General features: G+C 41.4%; 2 protein-coding genes across 3 annotated transcripts; one reads left to right on the forward strand and one right to left on the reverse strand.

Annotated features, from left to right (window-relative positions):
* The first annotated feature begins 2,970 nt into the window (after nt 1-2,970).
* Nucleotides 2,971-7,236, forward strand: ATP6V0E2 (ATPase H+ transporting V0 subunit e2). The gene is made up of 4 exons (XM_063306983.1): nt 2,971-3,220; nt 4,201-4,248; nt 6,316-6,437; nt 6,780-7,236. Exons 1-3 carry the CDS (start codon nt 3,117-3,119, stop codon nt 6,407-6,409), a joined length of 246 nt encoding a protein of 81 aa, XP_063163053.1. The 5' UTR covers nt 2,971-3,116; the 3' UTR covers nt 6,410-6,437; nt 6,780-7,236.
* Nucleotides 7,237-7,414: 178 nt separating this feature from the next.
* On the reverse strand, nt 7,415-19,399 carry ENTPD7 (ectonucleoside triphosphate diphosphohydrolase 7). 2 transcript variants are annotated; one of them, XM_063306980.1, is made up of 13 exons: nt 19,009-19,399; nt 18,740-18,838; nt 16,949-17,128; nt 13,831-14,036; nt 13,240-13,390; nt 12,627-12,730; nt 12,228-12,284; nt 11,799-11,947; nt 11,550-11,716; nt 10,164-10,488; nt 9,997-10,082; nt 9,683-9,844; nt 7,415-8,676 (listed from the first exon to the last, which is right to left on the reverse strand). In XM_063306980.1, the coding sequence occupies exons 2-13, from the start codon at nt 18,745-18,747 to the stop codon at nt 8,448-8,450; spliced, it is 1,824 nt and encodes a 607-aa protein (XP_063163050.1). In that variant the 5' UTR covers nt 18,748-18,838; nt 19,009-19,399; the 3' UTR covers nt 7,415-8,447. The 2 variants fall into 2 exon arrangements, with proteins under 2 accessions (XP_063163050.1, XP_063163051.1); XM_063306981.1 differs by lacking the exon at nt 12,228-12,284 and having other exon boundaries at nt 19,009-19,398.
* Nucleotides 19,400-19,657: the final 258 nt, after the last annotated feature.

The raw sequence follows: 19,657 nt of genomic DNA on the forward strand, positions 1-19,657 counted from the left end.
TATACTTGTTGCATTAAGTTCATATTCACGCTACTCATCTCCTGCGCACGTTGATATGAAACAGATCATCTGTTTTTTACTTGCAGATTTTTAATCTGCAATCTGTTTAGTTATTTGTTCATGCTGAGAATTGTAACTGCTGATTTATTTGTTTGTTTATTGCTTGCTATCATAAATCAATAAAGAAGCCAAACACAGTTTGAGAATATAAACTTTAAAAAGTTCACTGCCCCTCATCATGTACCATTACTATATTGAGCCTATAGCCTAGATCAGGGTTTCTCAACCAGGGTTTCGTGGAACCCTAGAGTTCTGCAAGAGGTCATTAGGAGTTCCCTAGGAGATCATGATTCATTTAAAAAATTATTTCAAATTCAGGCAACTTCACATTGAAGAGTTAAGTTTCATTCTTTATTTTTAGTTTAAGAACACTGTTAATGTGTATATACAGACCTACACATGAAACAAAAATAATAATTTTGTAACTTCAGGCTTATATTTGAGCTTGAAAGTGCAGGGGTTCTCCAAGGCCTGAAAACTATTTCAAGGGTTCCTCCAGGGTCAAAAAGTTGAGAAAGGCTGGCCTAGACTGTTAAAGGAAGAGTCTTTCACTCTTTGGTTCACATCTTGGGTGGGTTGTCAACATACAAATGGACAGCCTTGGCCTCCTTACATTTCTCTGATTACTGATACTTCCAATCCATGCTGCTCAATAAGTTAAGAGTGCCAACGAATCAGAATGAATTTAACTTTTTGTGCTTTAGACAGTTCAGAATACAAAGACTAGACAGAAAACCCAGAATACCCTTGCTTTTTAATATGGGAAATTATTTTTTTAACCGACAGTTGCGTGAGTGGGAAAAATCTAGAATGGGATTTCAGCAATTTGTTTTGGGGGGGGGGAAAGCTTTATTAAGTCCATTACTTTAGATATTTCCCCATTTTTTCACTTTATAATGGTCCTTACTGGACTGGAAAATCTTGCTTTTAAAGAGAATCCTTTGCTATTTCTTCTGAACAATCCAAAATTTTGCTTTGCTCTCATAATAACATAACCAGAGCAGAGAAAATATGAATGTTTTTGGTTAGATGTGTCAAATAGCCATCTCCAAAATTTTACTTTGCACACTTCATCTTGCTACTAGCTTGCATACTTCAGTTTCCCATTTCTATGCAATGGGTTCATGCTGTAGAACACAGCACTTCTCGCCCCTTGCAGTTAGCTGCCTGGACTCTGTTCCACTGAGCCCAATTTACATATGCCAGAGAATTATTCCAACTATATTATGGGAAGAGTAAATGCATGGGGCCGATTTCTGCTAGTAGGAGATACTCTTTATCGTGGTTGAATGGACTTGATAAATCGATGGTGAAATGTGGAAGAAAAGCCTTGCAACGGCCAGCAGAAGCTCTTCCTTCACTTTGTTTTCTCCCCTGGGACTTTGAGGGAGCCTGAAGACCCACTGGGCCATACCTTATAATATTATAAAAAGAAAATGCTGATAGCTCCAGAGTGTGGGTGTGTAGGTGTGTTTTGGAGGAAGGTTTGTGTTGTGTGTGTGGAAGAGCAGAGAGGTAGCCTCACCACCCCAACAGAGATGCTGAGAGTTACAGCTAGCTGCCAGCAGCGGCAGGTGGTAAAGCTGCTTTTCCCACCCCAGCACAGGCTGAGAAACTACACAGCCAACTCTTCAGCAGCAGTTCAGAACAGCAGCTGACCACAATAGAACTAACTTGAAGGTGGCTAAAGACTTCGTTATAAGCTCAGGCAACAAAGGAGAATAGAATTGTTCATAAGACTGTTTAGGAATAAAATCTATACATAGGCCTAGACATACAGTAGATGCTAGTATAAGTATAGTATAATACAGCATAGGCTGACTGATAAGTGTTAAGGCAGAAGTTAGGAAAATATGTTTGATAAACTTTTACGTAATAAAAGCCTCCCTGGAAATGGAGGGAAGATAACCGTTGGATTGTTGATGGTCTGTACCATTTCTCAAAAGAACCCCCTCAGTTGAAAGGAGCAGGTAACCTGTATCATTCCAGATTTTTAAAAATATATATTTTACTATTTCACATTAACAAAAATACTTGTTATAGTAACAATATAACAGCATTAATAATATAATGCAATATCAAGATCAATATTCCTAATACAATTATCTGAGCTTTTTCTTTTTTTAGTATTATAAACAGAGCAATCCCCCAAATTCAATCATTTTGTGTGAAAGTCTTCCTTACTCGTTTATTGCAAAAACCCTAATTCAGATATCAACAATACATATGACAATCTATCGCTGAAGACCAGATAGAGATTTCTCCTTCTATTTTTAGGTAGTCCCTTTGTTCAGAAAGTTAAGCCTTAAATATCTTTATACATTTCATGCATCTTAACACAGCCATGGATCCAGAGCCATTAGCATTCCTATTGATTTCAATCCCCAAAGTGGCCATAATACAAGTCCAGATCATGAGAGTTAAAGATATCTTTTAAATAGCACCTCCAAAATCAAAGCAGTTGTAACCAACCCTTATTAAACATTCTCTGAGGCATCCACTAAGCTGTATACATTTTTGTTGTTGTATGAACCTCGTTCTAAGATAAAAGGAAACTAATTTTATTTAAACCAGTGGGTGGTTCTTGTAATTATCAGAACAGGACATCGACTCTCATTATTTCAGAAATCCCTAAATAACACCAATTTCATCCAGTTCCTGCAAAAATAGGTTCCTTACTGACGTTGTTGATAATATACTGCCAGCCAGCATTCACCCAAATACTGTAGAGACTGTATTTTGGCCCATCCAGAAAGCTACAGGTTTGGCACCCTTGGTCTATTCTATGCTGCAAGTGTCAAGCCTCTTTAGAGGGGATTTGGGCAGAGGCCATTAGGCCGGTACTGGATAATCTTTGCGCTGAGCCCAAATTCCAAAAGAAGGGGCAATGAAAGACCAGGCGCCAGCCAATCACCGCGACGCCTGCTGAATTGATCCGGAAGCAAGCTGGAGAGGTTGTCCAGGGGACCAATGAATACGGGAACCAGGGAGAGGGGGCGGAGCCTTGCTCTTGCAGCAGTGGACAGCTCCTCTCGTCGATTCAAAGCGGCTTCGCTATGACCGCGCACGGCTTCGCGTTGCCGATGGTACTCTTCTCCATCTTCTGGGGGCTCGTGGGATTCGCCGGGCCGTGGCTTGTGCCGAAGGGGCCCAACCGCGGGTAAGGTTCTTTCCTCCCTCTCTCTCCTCCCCTTCCTTTTCACACAATCTCAATTCACCCGGTCTGTCATTCCAGGGTATTGACACCCAGGATGTGTTCAAGACCTTAGTCCTTAATCTAGCCCGGTGTTTCTCTACCCTGGCAACCTGAAGATGTGTGGATTTCAACTCCTAGAATTCCCCAACTAGCATGCTGGCTGGGGAATTCTGGGAGTTGAAGTCCACACATCTTCAAGCCGCCAAGGTTGCAAAACACTGATTTAGCGTGCTCCCTCCAGTGCCCTCCAGCTGTGTTGAAACTCCCAGAATCTCCAGCCAGTAGGAGGGCAGGAGATGTAGGTGATGCATCCTTTTTCCGAGGCTGCGCCAACACAGATCAATGCTTGGTGTAGAATAGGGTTATCAGTTCACCAAGGGGGAGGGGGGAATGTTAATTTATGCTTTGCTTTGTTATTTTGCTGGTTTCTTTAAAAAACCCTGTAAATAGAAAATCAGTAGAGCTAATCAATAGATAATCAATAGATATAATCAATAGAGCCAGTTTGGTGTAGTGGTTAAGTCAACGGGCTAGAAACCAGGAGACTGAGAGTTCTAGTCCTGCCTGAGGCATGAAAGCTGGCTGGGTGACCTTGGGCCAGTCACTTTCTCTTGGCCCAACCCACCTCACAGGGTTGTTGTGAGGAAAATAGGAGGAGGAAGGAGTATTTGGCATGTTCGCCACCTTGAGTTATTTATAATAATAATAAAGGCAGGATAGAAAACAAACAAACAAATAAATAAAATATAGCTACCAAAAGGCTGAGCTAGATCATCTATTAGGATTCTGTTGGCAGGAAATTATTTACGTGAGGGACATTCAAAAGAATAATAGCTTATAGTACAGTTACTTTACTTGTACAGCAGTCTAGGCTATAACTCTTGCATCTGTTATCCTTACATTCCCTTATATTCTCCTCCAACTTTTTCTTCTTTTTTCTTTAGAGTAATTATTACCATGCTGGTGACTACTGCTGTTTGTTGCTATCTTTTGTAAGTAAATCATGCATAATAAGAAGGAGATAGCTGGGGCTGTTTCTAGAAAAGATGTGTGCTTTTGTAACTGAGGATGATATACTGTAGCAGTATGATCCCAATTCATCCTTCCTGGATACTGGGAAAATAAATGGTAATCCAGGAGAGAAGAGGCTATATTAAGATACTTCATTCTTATCTTGCTGGTAGGATGATCTCACTCTGCAATGCCACTGGACATTTCCTCTGTTAGGCTGCAGTCACACAACATGCTTAACTAGGTTGGTAAAAACCTAACAACTGTGGGTGTATAACATGCCAAACCTGGTTAGTTTGTATTATAGCTTGTTTTTTAGCACTTAATGTGTTGTGAAAACCCAACCTCTTTCAGTAGTTTATGGTTCAGTGTATTGTGTGTATCTAAAAAATTGGTAAATTCAAGTCTAATATGTGAACCTAACTAACATGTTATAAGCATATGTTTTGGCTTAAAGTTTTGTTTTAACATGACATTTAAGGCATTTGTTCCACTGAATATCTACACTCTTATATCCCAATCACATACCTTTGTACTATCCTAATCTGGCAGTACAGTTATGCAAGGGAAAAGCCTAAGAGGTGATAACCAAAAGAAATTAAAAGCAAAAAGAGAAAAAGCAGAAAATCTATTGAAATTGAGTTTAACCAACATTATTAATTATACTTCTCCATACCGTTCTGTCCTTGCTACAAACCACAATTGCTTCCACCACATCTACAAACTGATTCATACATTGCTGTCTGTTCTTTAAACTTCTCACTGGCTTTTTTTTCTCATCAACTCCATCCAATCACAACTTTCTTGGTTTTTCCATTTATTTTAACACTTTCACTTTTCTTCATATAGGTGTTTTGTAAGTCAGTCCTTACTCATTCTCTCTGCATGACCAAATCACCTCACTTCTTTCATATTGATCACTCACTTTTGTATTCAATTTCAATTCATTCATCACCCGCTCATAACTCTGACGTTACCACTCACTTCTTAAATATCTCATTCTCAATGCATTCAACTTACTTTTTATGTTTCTTTTGACACATCGACATGTACTTCCATAAAATGAAGTAGGCAGAAGCAGAGTCTTACACAAACCCATTTTGCTTCTGTTGGCAAACTGTTCTCTAGTTGTCCATGTTAACTTCCTCCCAACTGACCATGTGATTCCCTTTACTTCCCAGCATTTGCATGTTATGAAATTTCTTCATGTGTTTTCCCACTTTCAGTAACCATTCTACAAACTATAATATGTCACCATTTATTTACAGATTGCAAATGTTCTTTCTGGTTTCTTTGTCAAGCACAACTACCTTGCTCTTTGATACATTATTTTTCAGATCCATACTCCTTGTTGCATTATGCAATTTTATATTTGTGACATCATTTGGCTTCTCAGGCAACAAGGTGTCAATATAATCATACAAAAGTGCATGCACATTCATGTCCCCAACTAACACAGTTCTGTTGTTTTCAGATGCATTCCTCATATGCTTTTCTCTAAATACATCAAACGATCAATGGGGCATTACACATCCTTCTCCTATTCCTTGCTCAATGATGAAAACTTCATTGAGTATTTTTTATTCATTTATTCATTTTATTGTAGGCACTTTTTGTCATCCACAGCTTCTTTCAACATCATTCCACCTAGCATCTTTTCTCATAAGCGTAGCTCTTGTAACATAATTCCTTTCACCTTATTTCAGAGAGCTTCCGTATCTTCTTTACTTATGTCTTCTTCCCATTAATTCTGTTGGGAGATTAATCTGTTTTCTAATACTTTTTCACACAAAAGATTTGTACTTTCATTTCATAAGTTTGTTTTGCTTTCATTAGTTTCTTTCACTTCATCTATGTCTATTTTTTCCTAATTTCCCTTCTTCACAGTACCAAGTAATTTGTCTTACATTCAGACTCTCGTATCACCCTTGTATCCTTCACTAATTCTTATCTTTCATCACAAACAATTTTACAAATCATGCTTTTAGATTAATTTCTTTGCTCTGAGTTGTGACTCAGCCAATGTGATTTTATCCTTTTTCTTGCAGTTGGCTTATAGCAATTCTGGCTCAAGTCAATCCTCTCTTTGGACCTCAGCTGAAGAATGATACCATCTGGTATGTGCTCTTTCAGTGGGAGTGACCTGGGCTGTTACAGACCAATTAAACAGGTATATACCCACCTATCCTTACTAATAAAAGCGCAGAGGTGACTAGCCTCTTACCCACATGTACTCTGTTGGTTGTGACCAACTAACAACTGGAAAGAAAAAAGACTTTCATTATTATTTGCAAAAGATCCTGGGTTTGGCCCTTTACTTGTCCTAGGCCTGCATGGATAGGACCAGAATTTATGAATCCATAAAACAGCTGTTATTCTTTCTGTCTGTGTAAGGGTGGGTGGTGGGTGGGGTGAGCAAGCAGTTTTATAGTTCCAGGACAGGTTCTCGCTTTGATTGGTACAGGTTCTCTCTGTCTTGGGAAAGTTTATGCTGATCATCTTTCTCCTTCAGGCTTCACCCCATGCCCTTTCCAGTTGGGAATGTGATGGATCTTTTACAGCCTGATGTTTCCACTGCGGTGACCATCCCCTACCTCCTGATTTTAATTGATACGTTGGCATATATCATCTTAATGTAATGTTTTTATTAATGACCCTCCCTTGAGAGCTGCAGAAAATACAGTAAGTAGTTGTAGCCTGAAGATTAAATCACTGTTGACAGAGTTTTGCAACATCCTTCTTAGTAAGACAAAGAACTTTTCTCCATTTCAAATGGTGTGCTAGATTTGTAGGTCTCTCCACATCTTGATCTTTGCATATAAAGGCTCTTCTGTCAGAGTACATTTGCCTAGACATCTCTAGTTGTCCATGTTAACTACCAGTTGTAAATGTAAATATGGTATAAACTTGTATTGTGAAAATAAAATTACTCTTTGTGACTTACTGTTGGTAGGGTCCTATTGTCAGGCTCAGAAGAGCTTATCTGCAATGAAACTGCTGATATCAGTTGTATCATTTTAAATAACAGCTTTACCAAAATCAAATTTTGGATGGAGATTTTGTTGCCAAGGGAGATTTCAGTATAGCTACCCAGATGATTGAAGCCAATAAAGAACTCCCTCCCTTCCAAAAATAGAAATGGGACAATACAAGCCATGCAGAAGTTTATTCTGTGCAAGCATTCAAACTTTAGAAGACATTTTTTTCCCTTTAGATCTATGACCAAGTAGGAAGGCACGTGAGGAATAATGGCTTGCACAGCCCCTTGGGCTATAGAAAATAAGCATCAAGGATGTTTCAAGAAACTCTGGTTACATAGCTTAATGTGATTTATTGTTACAGTTACTGGATTTCAAGTATTATAACAAATACATTATGAAATGTAGCCCACAGTTGATTCAGATAGTCAGTGTTAAAACAAATTGAGTTGTCCAGAATGGTTTATATTTCAAGACAGTCTTCTGCAATACTAAAAATAGATGAAACTCCCAAGGAAGGAGCATCACCAATGAGCCATCCTTCACGATGTACGTAATAGGGAATCTGACAGAAATCCCCATACTCTGTATGTGCAAAATTCAATTCCTCGAAAACCACAAGTGGAAAAAGGAGGCAGGAAACAGCAGCTAATGATATCTTCATTTTCTTCTTGTTTTAAAAGAGTGTTTCTTTACCCAATGGATCCTACCTTTTAAAATGTTGTCCTCTCACAGCCAATGGTACAAGGACAAGCCTCTATTCAAAACAGAGTTGAAGCACCAGTATGAACTCTTCACTTTCCTTTGCAGAGGATGTCTCAGAAGAGCTGCTCAGTCCTAAAAATATCTCCCACCCACCTTTTCCTGAGCAAATAGTTTTCTTTGGTCATTTGCATTGATACTGTTTCCATCACCAATAGGGAATGGGAGCGAACACCTTTGGTCCTTACCCTGTAACACCTGCAACATGATTGTCCTACCCTAGCTAGGAACCTCAGACACCAACAACAGCCTGAAGTGCCCTAGCAGCCATCACCCTTGGGGTAGAGTAACATTGAGCAGCCATCCTGAGGCTAATGAGGAGTACTACAGTATTCTGGACTGAAAAAAAACAGGGAATCACAGCTTTTGGTCCATTAAAAACCAGTGCCAACAGGGAAGTGCTGGACAGTCACTGAGATAGTCCTGAGAGCATCCTTTTGTCAGGAGCCTTGTTCCTGGGCTGGCAGTGGTACAACTTCTGCTAGCCACAGCAGATCAAGGGGGGCCGACTGCAACGGCTGCCGGTGGATATGGCGCAGATGGAGGAGGTACAGCCCGATTGCAAGCGTCACCACAAGAATACATCCGAAGAACAGGTAGTGATTGTAGACAAAGGAGAGATGGAACCAAGAGCTGTGTGACTGATGGAAGCTCTCCCGGCGGATGTCCCTGAAACAGAACAGAAACTGGCTACTGTTACACACATTTCATGTATATCACATTCTCCATAGAGCTCAGAGTGTTATATGTAAAGTCCTTGCCCTAAACCCTGCAACCCACCCACTCCCCTCCAATGTTATCATTACAATAGCCTTGAGAGAGGTTAGGAAGCAGTTGGTCCAAAGTCTTCTCCTATGGTTTACAACTGAGCAGGGATTTGAAATTGAGTCTTAATAGCCTATTTAATCATACATTATCCTGTACCCTCTACTGTGTGATGCTGTTTAATGGGGATTTTGACACTCTGTACTTATTCCTTATAGTGTCTTTTACTTCCTGAGAGGTGCAAGGACTGTGATGTACAGCTCCCACTCATCTACCTTGTGTTGAGGCCCCCCTTCTCAATGCTTCCCCGTATTGCATCACCTGCCTTCCCATAGACTCATACCCTTTAGGGACCCATTCAGTGGGAGACGAGTGCACTCCTATCTAACCTCCACATCAGTTTATATATCCTGAATTTGGCCTGAAAGTCAAGTGACAAGACTTCAGCTACTGAAAATGGAAGATAAGCAAACCTTCAAATGCAGGAAGAACATTTAAGTCCTCGATACCTAAAGGTTTTGGCTTGTGTTAGTTCAAGTCCCACACAATTTATGAATGGAAGGGAAATATCTCCTAAAATTAGTATTTTACTTTTATCCATCAAATTTGTGGAGAATACATTATATCTCTCACCTTCTTTTTAAAGATTCAACACATCCTAGGGGTTTTTGGCTCTAGTTTCATGTTTTCTGTCAAAAAAATTGCTTTAACCTTCAGCTTTAAAAAAAATTCTACAACACAGAACTGAGTGTGAGGAGGTATGGACTGTCACAAAACACAATGTCTGAAGGCCACAATCCTGGAAGACCAATTTTTCTGGAGAAACACTTTTTTCCAAAAAGGCTGATGTTGGAGTTCCCAAGAAGACTTTACTCCTAGAGAAGACCCAGGAAATAGCAGCTTATAATACCTGAGAGGTAAGAAGCGGGTTTTATAAAGAATGGCTCCCAATGTCCATTGCACTTCTCGGTCATATACCAACTGGACTGTATGCAGGCTACTGTAATCCTTGGGGAAATGGAACCCTTCATGCAGAACCTCGTGCATCCAAGCTGATTTGAAGCACTGGTACCTGCAAGTAGAACATATCAGTTTCATTACAAAGATGCAAACCTGGGACTCACCTTACTCAGTGATTTCTAAGGCTCTTGCCCCAACACTGCAAAAGCAGTACATCTTCTACCCCCAGTTCTTCTCCTACAAAAGACAAGAATGGCTTCTTACTTAACACGGTGCAGGTCTGCATGCAGTGAGTAAAGCTTGTCCTGGAATCTCTGTAGCAATACTGGCCAGTTCAGGCTACAATAATCCTGGAAGGCAGTAAAGCAAAGGGAGATTAGCGTAGAAAAAAGACACACCAGGAAAATTATCAAGGCAAAAGTCGTACTCACTTGGGCAGCACGTGTGAAGGTACTGCTTTGATATGCTCCTCCGAGACGCAGCACATCGTCAGTGCAGTAGTAGAATTCAGAGAACCCATAGAATTCACTGTTAGTAAAATCAATAGGTGCCTGATAGGCATTGCTCAAAGACTTTCTGCTACTGTTGTCTCCAGCCAACAGGGGGTGCAGTTGTTCTGCACAGCTCTGCCAATCTCCCTGGCCCCTGACATGTATTGCCTGGCCACCTTTATCCACAACATCCTCTAGACCCATTGGCAAGCATGGGTCTAAGACTGGCACCTCAGGATTCATGCCCATCTGTACACTATGCAACCTACAATAAATAAGTGTATAAATGAATAAATCTGGAAAAATTAAGACAGCATTCCCAATTCATGGCACCAACCAAGTCAGAACACAACCTTTTTCCATGTCCTCATTCAGGTGCCTAGCTCATTACTTCCCAGATTTTCCCTAAAACAAACACACACACACACTTTAATAGGGGTACCCTATTAATGCGATATGTAACAACAACGATCAACAACAGCATGCAACCTGACCTTCAGAGACATGACCAACTGTGGCTGCAATAGGAGTACTATCTCCAGAGTTGGCTTGCTATTGAGCACAAGGGGGTAAAATGGCACTTTTGTGCTTTCCTTGGTTTTTATTCTTTATGACATACACTACTGGGAGTCATTACTTTAAGTTCAGTAGTAGAGAAACACAATCAATCAATCATTATGATCTGGCAAGGAGAGAAACAGCAAAGATCAGATCCTCAATTGCAGATTGAAGAATAACATGGACTGATTTTTGGCATATCCACTACTGTGCATAAACTGTATATTGTGATTTTTGTATTAAAGGCTTTTATGCAAACAAACTTCCCTGGAAGACTGGATGGATTACAGGGTGTTTTTAAAAAATGAGATTTAGTCACCAAACCTTAGAATCACACATGCCAGAACACCTCTCCTCAATTTACATTTTATATATCAAATACCCTGGACTCTTTTTGAATCATTTCTTGCAGTCTCTGATTCCAACTTTGGTGTGGGACTAAACTGGAATAGTTTAGCAAGAAAAGGTGGAATTGTTAACATGGGGCAGTAATAATTTTTAAATCTTTGACTTCACAGAGGAAGACAGAATAGGTCTTCTGATTAACCACTATCCCGCATGCCAGAGGCACCTTTTTCTGTGTATGTAATTGGATTCTAGGCAGTTTCCACCTTGTCTTCATTGACACCTTGTAGTTTCTCAACCCCATTTTGGGCTCTCCTTTGTGTGGGGAAAAGCAAGAGGATCTGCTAGCCCTAGAAGACCTTATTATGACCTAGAATTGCCTTGGAAAGTCATTTCAGACTCAGCAAAACAAGGGCAAGCTACCTGTTGTGAGCGATGGTCTGATTCATCATCAGTTCTTCATACCGTTGCCGGGCAAAGTTGCCTCCAAAGCCCAAGTAAGTATTGACATAGACCCGATACACATGTTTTGTGTGTTGCACATCACATCCCAAGTTGAAGTCAGCAAGGAAACTTTTGGCCGCTTCCTCCTACAGTAGAAGGGAGAGAGAAGTGGTAAAAAGCTAAACCCAGCCCAGCGCCCCCAGACAGCTCCCTATTCAAGAGCCATACCTGCTGGGGGGAAGAAAAGGAGGTCAAGCTAGGCACCTCATAGGCTATCTGCAGGGAAGCACCTCCCATATCGAGGATCCCAACTGTCCTTTTTCGTACCAGAGGCTCTTCCTGACCTGACAGGGTCACAGAAATCAGCGCATCTTCCTCTGTAGCACAGACAGAAAGAGAAGAGAGAGAGAATGAATTACTACTTGTAGAAAAAGGGAAAACAGGGAAAGGGAAAGGGAGCTTATGCCTCTTACACTTTATTTCTGTTCCTGCTCAATCGAGGAGACATAAGGGAATAAATGAGATGCGACAGCCAATTCTTTGCTCCTGCTAGGAATGAAGAACTGCATAGGACATTCCCCATTTCATGCATCAGTAAGAAAATAACTACCCACTAACTGGGGCCCATATTCCAACAGACCTTTCTCTAAGCCTCACCTTCCTCATGATCAAACCTCCCTAGGACAAAGTTGATGCCTATCCAAGCATAGACACCTGGAAGAGAAAGAACACGAAATGCACCGTTAGTCCCACTGAAGAGGCAGAGAAGCTTTGGTGCCCCAGCAACATTTCTGTAAGGCTTAAAAAAGGGGACCCCCTCATAGGGGCAGGTTCATCAACAGCAGGTGGAGCAGCGTACTGACTGCAACTATCTACAAGTCCCCAACATAATGCAAGTCAAAGGACAGTTCACAATGGGCCAGAAAGCAATTAGCCAAGGCCAAATCCACCCACTCAAAAAATTCCAGCCAAATTTGCTTTCACTACATACACCTTCGATCTGTCCTTTATGTTGAATCACTCTGAAACATGAAGAGATTAAACTCATATCCGCACCTTCTTGTTTCCCTGAAATCACTTCTGCCTGAGATTCCGAGAAGAGGAAATCAAATTCCAAGGGTATGTCCCTCATCAAGTCCTTCAGGATAGCCTCCTGCTGCCTGCAAAGATCCACAAGCAAATGAGGAATATCTCCCCCTAATATATTCACCCACCCTGCTCTATTTACCTTCCCAGGGAGCATAGCAGGCTCTCCCCCAATTTGAAAACCTGTCTGTTTTCTCCTTGGTGCAGGAGTCCCATCTTTTTCTGTTGGGACTCTTTTCAGTTATGAATTTGCAAACCTTTAAGCTTTAACATATAGCTACAGGGAAGTTGGGTCAGGGGTAGTGGTGGAAACGGAGTTCCACTGACTATAGCTAAATGAAGAAAACAAGAATTGCTTCACAGTACACAAAATTGGGAAATCATGTTGTCTTTAAAATATCCATCCAGCCAAAGAAAGAAGGAATAGCTAAAACCCTACTGAAATTTTGTCATACAAGAGTCCTGTGGTTTGAGAAGTCTTTCCCTTTCCACTCCCCGCTCTGGTTTCTAATAGCCCGGTACTTCCTGCTTCTAAGCCCCAAGCCAGCTTGGTTCAAGTCTAAGAATGTTGTTGATCACCCACTTGTCAGGCAACAGCCTCATGCCTGCAGTACACATAATGTAGAGTGGTGTCTCCTTGTGCTTGACCTTGGGCACATAGGTGGCAGCAAAGGCAAGCAGTGGCTTCATATATTCATTAGCTTTCTCTGGAGTTTTTGCCAGTGTAGAGATCCCTGTTCAAGAAAAGAATTGGCTCTTTAGTCTCCTTTACATAGATCAAATAATTTAGACATACTGAAAAATTATAATCATGTATCTCATTTCAAATTTCCACAGTTGACTGATGAGGACAGAGCATTGTCAATTGCTCCTGTTACAGAATATGAATTGGCAAATGTTCTTCTTTGAGAAAAGGTCAAGCCCCTGCACCAGATGGTTTTAGAAGAGAATTTTATAAAACAGAGTTTCTAATACCAGTTTCTTAAGGTATGTGAAAATCTAAAAAAATATAATTAAGAAACAGATAAAAAGTGACTGGCCAGGGTAATATCAACACCATTCCTTGCCAAAGTACAGATGTACACCAGTGCCTCAAGGACAACTATGGGATCTCCCATTTGCTTTCCATGGACACATGCCTACCGTAACAGAAGGTAATCAGAAAATTCCCAACCTGGTTTGATCTTCTTGACCACAGGTTCACTGCTGTGATCTCGCATTTGCTGGATGTCCAGCAGGTCATGGGGATTTCCATTGTGTGGTGGCCAATAATATACAAAGACCCGGGACCCACTGCTCCCACAGTCAATAACCACTCCATAACTCAGAGCTGGATTCTTTGTGTCTGTTGCCTCCAAGGCTCGGTATCGTGCTAAGTACCTGCAAGTAGAAAGGTGATTTAGCATTGTGTGATGATGTAAGAGTAAACACTGAATCTGCAGCACAGAAGACAAGCTGACTTTTCATAGAAGATTTTTCTATGGTTCTAGATATCCTCAAAAGACAATTATCCAGGGACTGGAATATCCTTAGTTGTAAGAGGACCATCTATCTGAACAGTGTAGCTAGCAAAGCCTATTTCATTACATTTGTTAGCAAAAAAGTAGCATACAGAATATTCTCGCTAGAAACCATCTTTCTTTATTCCTGTTGTCCCTGGACTATATATTTATCAAATTTCTATGCCATCAAATCATAACAAATTCCCAGCAGCTAACAACAAAATAAAGTAAAACTGCTATAATACCAGCAGACCAAAATAAACAAATTACAATAAATAAAACACAATATTGATGAAATAATAAATAATACCTAAATCAAATGGCACTCAATCAATCCCCAAAGACTTTCTGGAAGAGTATAGTCTTCACTACCTTCCAGAAGATCATCACTGAGGGGATCGACCTAGTTTCTGGAGGGAGGCTGTTCCAGATTATGGAACCATGATGAAAAATTGTGTTTTCTGGCTCCCACTACCCTGACCTCAAAAAAACAGGGAATCATGAACAGATTCTCCTAGGAGGTCAATGTTATTGGAATTAACCAGACCTGAAAGTATCTAAATGCCTAACTGTGTAGGGCTTTATATGTTAAAACTATCACTTGGAATTGTATCCCAAAACTAATTGGTAACTTATGGAGGGGCTGCAAAATGGATGTAATATGACCAAAACAACTGGTACCAGTCAATACAGAGGGTACTGTGTTCTGTACTAACTGTAGTTTCTGACTGGTCTTCAAAGACAACCTCACTGCAGAAATCTAAGGATGTGGTAATAAGGGCATGAATCACTCTAGGCAGGTCCTCCTGTTCCAGGAACAGCTGCATCTGGCACATCAGCCAGAGTTTGGCAAACGTCCTGGCCTCCACCTGTCCATTTAGCAATAGCTGTTCTCTTAAAGGCAGTGCTACTCCAAGAGACAACACTGAGACTGACTGGAATCATAATGAACAAACAGCAGCTCCATCTTGCTAAGGTTCAGTTTCAGCCTGTTTTATTCCATCCAGACCCTAAGAGCCTCTAGATATCGGAACAAGACTTAAATGAAGACAGAATTGTTCTCCAGAGCCTTTCGTGCTTGATGCTTATATTGATAAAAGCATTGCTTGAAATTTTGATAGGAGTTTCATTTATTGTTGAATTTGTTGATTACTTTACCACAGGGAGTTAAAATTTAATGTCAAAATGACTAATTTTAATATGTGTTGTTCATTGTACATCTCTTATGTATGTTGCTGCTAGTGACATTTTTAGTATAGGAAAACATGGGGTAACAGAGTATAGTAAGACTGGAGGGAAGCCAGCAACATTTCATCAGGAATATATCTACATCAAAACACATCATTGTCACTTTCTCTATAGGAGCATATAAACATGGCATAAAATATCTTGCAGTAGATATAGAACTTTGGAAGCACAAGACAAAAAAAAAGAGATTTTATCAGAATGCACAAGACCTTGTATAAAGATATATAACATTTCATTTATTTTTATTATGAAACAAATACACTACATCTTATAAATAACATACTTCCCATGGCCTGTACAGAAGATAAACACTAGTGCTGTACTGTATTGCATTGCAGAAATTCCAGCACATACCTTGTGCCCTTAATGCTGATGCTCTTTCCCACATTCCATTAACTGAAGAACCAACACAGCCACATTCCTCCCCCCAAAAAAGCAGCATTATTAGAGCATGATCACTTTTGCTAGTGGGAAAATACAAGCAGAATTCAGTCCAGACAGCTCCTTCCCATCATCTGGGAGAGAACAAATGCTAACTTCTATCAATAGGGGAATGTGGACTGGCAAAAAAGCACTGCAATCTCTTCTGATTTTTTTAGATTTCAATTACTGTTTACATTAGGATAACTTTCTGCCTGATAAGATTAGACAAAGATCAGGCAGAAGGATTTTATATGACACAAGTTGTGATCATTTTCTTCCCCCGTTAATTTTTATAGGAAATCAGATTCTATTCTCTAAGGTAGAATCTACAATTCTGAATCTATCTTGTGCATACTGTACATATGATCTTCAGAATTTGGTTACAAGCATGCAGTAGCTTCTGTGCTCAGTATGATAACCTTTTGTTTTAGGGCTTATTGTTTATATCTCCTTTCTGGAGGTCTTGTGCTCCATTAGAGCAATATTGTGCTTAGTTTTTTTCCTCTTAAACTCCTTTTACAATGTATTTTGATGATCAGCTAATTTGTAAACGGAGACAATAAATTGATTGGGCCCAACTCCTTTTCTCTCAAATAGGCTTTGCACTCAGATCTGACTTTAGTCCTAAGCATACCTACTAGGAAATAAATTGCATTGACTACAACAGGACTTACTTCTGCATAGATATAGAATTGCTGTGTACAATGAATAGAGATCTTCTATAACAAATAAATCCATGTGATTTGGATTTAAAACCATAAAAGTTCTCTCTAAGGGCAGGGAATGTTTTTTTTTTCCTGTGGAGAACTGTATTTTCTCAGAAGTAATCTGTTTGTGATAACTTGCCAATGGCAAGAAGAGATGAAGGGAATAATGGTCAAAGCCCCACTCCTATGACCACCATCCCATTTTTTTCTCTCTGTTCAGCAAGCAGCTGGAGAAGAAACAGATAGGTCATTCTTATAAATCAAAACCTTTGGCTTGCAGAGAGCTTTTGGAATTAGGCCCAAGGCTGCAGCTTCCTGCCCCTTCTCAATGTAACCTCCACAACAAGATTGGAAGGCGTTATTTGTTTTATCTTAGCACACCTCATTTCAACCCAATGTCCCACTTACCTACCTTTCAAACTGTCTATCCTGAGAATCGGTTTTCCAATGCAACAGATTCGTATTTGCCACAAGTAGCAGTAAAGAGACTGCAAATAACAGGAGGATCAGGGCCAAACGCTGACGGAGACAAAGGCTCACGGAAGGCAAAGTGAAGTGCCAAGATGTTGGACACAGGCAGGAAAAACTGATCCTGGAAAAAGAAAAGGAGTGGCTTTTTAAAGACTGGGACGTAGCCTCAGCCCCTGCTGTTTATCAGTACAATGACTGTGCAGTACAGAGCCAAGTGCAGATGTTTCTAGTAGCCACAGAAAAATCAGTGCAGCTCAAAGCTTGGAATACGAAGAAATCTTCCAAGAAGGCTCGGAAATAACATAGAATGTAACAGGGAACATATGTGCTTCACAGATAAGTAAGAACGTTTAGGTCTGCAGCACTGGTTCTTTTGCCATCGGCAGCCCTGGGAAGCTTCTTCACCCACTCCTCAGTGGTCTTATGACAGCCATTCTCCCACATGACAGAAGAGAAAGACAACAAAAGCAGAACCACTTTCAGATATCCTAGGAAGCCCACTCACAGGGTCTGGACTCTCCCCAGCTGTGAGCCAAGAGTCATTCCATCAGACTATGGCAGAAAGAGAGATTAAAATTCTTATAATAGTAAGAATTGGTACCTGAATATTCTTGTTTCCACCCCTGTTTTCTTTTGGGGTCAAGTCTTTTTACATTGGGAGCAAGAGAACAGAGGAGAAGAAGGATTGCATTGATTAGTAAATCTTAAACCTGCCACCTGAAATATGGCGTATAAATCCTTTAAATAAATGAGCAAGACTTCAACGTTTTCACCTATACTACAGCCCTGTGCATTATTATACTGCAGTTCCTCATCTTGTATTTATTGGGGCTTACTTCTATGGCCACATAATGAGAAGACAGGACACCCTGGAGAAGATGATGATGCTAGGGACAGTGGAGGGCAAAAGGAAGAGGGGCCGACCAAGGGCAAGATGGATGGATGATATTCTAGAGGTGACGGACTCATCGCTGGGGGAGCTGGGGGTGTTGACGACTGACAGGAAGCTCTGGCGTGAGCTGATCCATGAAGTCACGAAGAGTCAGAAGGGACTAAACAAATAAACAAAAACTTCTATGCATACAACTGCAATCAATGACTTCCATCTGCCTCCCTCAGCCCAATTCCCTCCAGTGGACTGAACAACAGCTTTCAGAATCCCCACCAGCATACAGATAATAAGAATTTTGTTTTGATATATCTATGTAATGCTGCATTATATCATATCTCTTTCCTGGGCCTTTTCCATATCTCTTTCCTGGGCCCTTTCTCAGGGAAGTCTCACCGTCCCTCTGTGCCAGCTATGTCTTTCAGAACTGAATACCAAGGAGGAAGCTCTTCTCCCACTTTCCATACCCACAGGAATCATAGTCACCCTTCTTCTCTGCTTAGCTGGCACTGAGTGTGATCCTTGAACTGCCCTGGCTGCTAGCCAGACTCTGCTGTGCCAGTTTTTAAGAACACACAGGCACGGAGTAAGCAGAACCAGGAGGGGTGGGGTGGAAAAACAAGCATATTTTCTGTGAAACTTCAGACATAAGACCATTTCCCACTCTAACCTAGCAGCAGCTGTGATATCACCGTTTAACATGCTCAATCACAGCTCCCAACAGCCATGCAGTCTGGGGATGATGCAGTCTAGCATATCTGAATCGGGAGGGAGGGAAGGGCCAAGCACAAGGAAGAAATGTAAGAGGATCACTGGCGAGACTTCGCATTCCCATCACCTCACCTGGCCATATGGTCACCCCACTGCCCAGATTCTGTTAGCGCCGTCTACGGTCTCCAGAAGGGAGTTGCATCTCTTTTCCTCCGTAACAGGATCCCGAAGCTTATAAGGGACAAAGCGAGTAAGAGATCGCCAGTGAGTCCCGACCCCCCTCTCCCGAAACGGCCACAAGACTCTCCGGCCACTTCGCGCCTCCAAACTGGGAGGGCCCCCGCGTCTCCCCCGCGCTCCCAGGGCATCCCTCTTCACCGGCACTCACAGGAGGGACCTACCGCTGCCGCTCTTTTTCTCTGTCCGAGCCTGTCAAGAGATCGCTTTCCAGCCACGTCCCCAGGACGATCGAGCTCGGAAGAGACAGCCAATGAGGACCAGGATGGGGTTGACGTAGCGGACCCAGTGCGGCTACTTTGAGCAGCTCGGCAGTCATGGCCCCGCCTTCTGACCTTGTATCCAATCAGCTCGCAATTCAGAGGAGATTTTTAGTTCCCGGGACACAATTCCGAAACGTCGTTAAGCAATTCTGGTATCTGAAACGTCACGAGGTCTGGGCCAATGCAGGGCCGGTCCCGGCTGAGGGCGGATGTTCCAGTTTCATGGAATTACGTCACGAGAACATTGCCCAATTCGTGGGCCTGAAGGAGAGACTTTAAAAAGTTCAACTTGATTGGTTTCTCTGTAAGCCAGAAGATGGCAACACCACGGCATTTCCAAGGATCCCGCATTCCACGGCCCTCCCTCGCGAGCCACAAAGACACATGCTACCCACGGCAACGTCACCGTTAAAGTCAAACCAACCAGCTTCTCCAAACAAACCACACGCGCCATAGAAAGCTCCGATCCCGTATTACCAGGCTGACTACCAGCCTGACAGGCAGTGTAGCCAATGACTATTTCCTTTCTGCCACGTACAGCGCGTACAAC

The sequence above is a fragment of the Candoia aspera genome, chromosome 6 (assembly GCF_035149785.1).
Source record: "Candoia aspera isolate rCanAsp1 chromosome 6, rCanAsp1.hap2, whole genome shotgun sequence".
NCBI classification, from domain to species: domain Eukaryota; kingdom Metazoa; phylum Chordata; class Lepidosauria; order Squamata; family Boidae; genus Candoia; species Candoia aspera.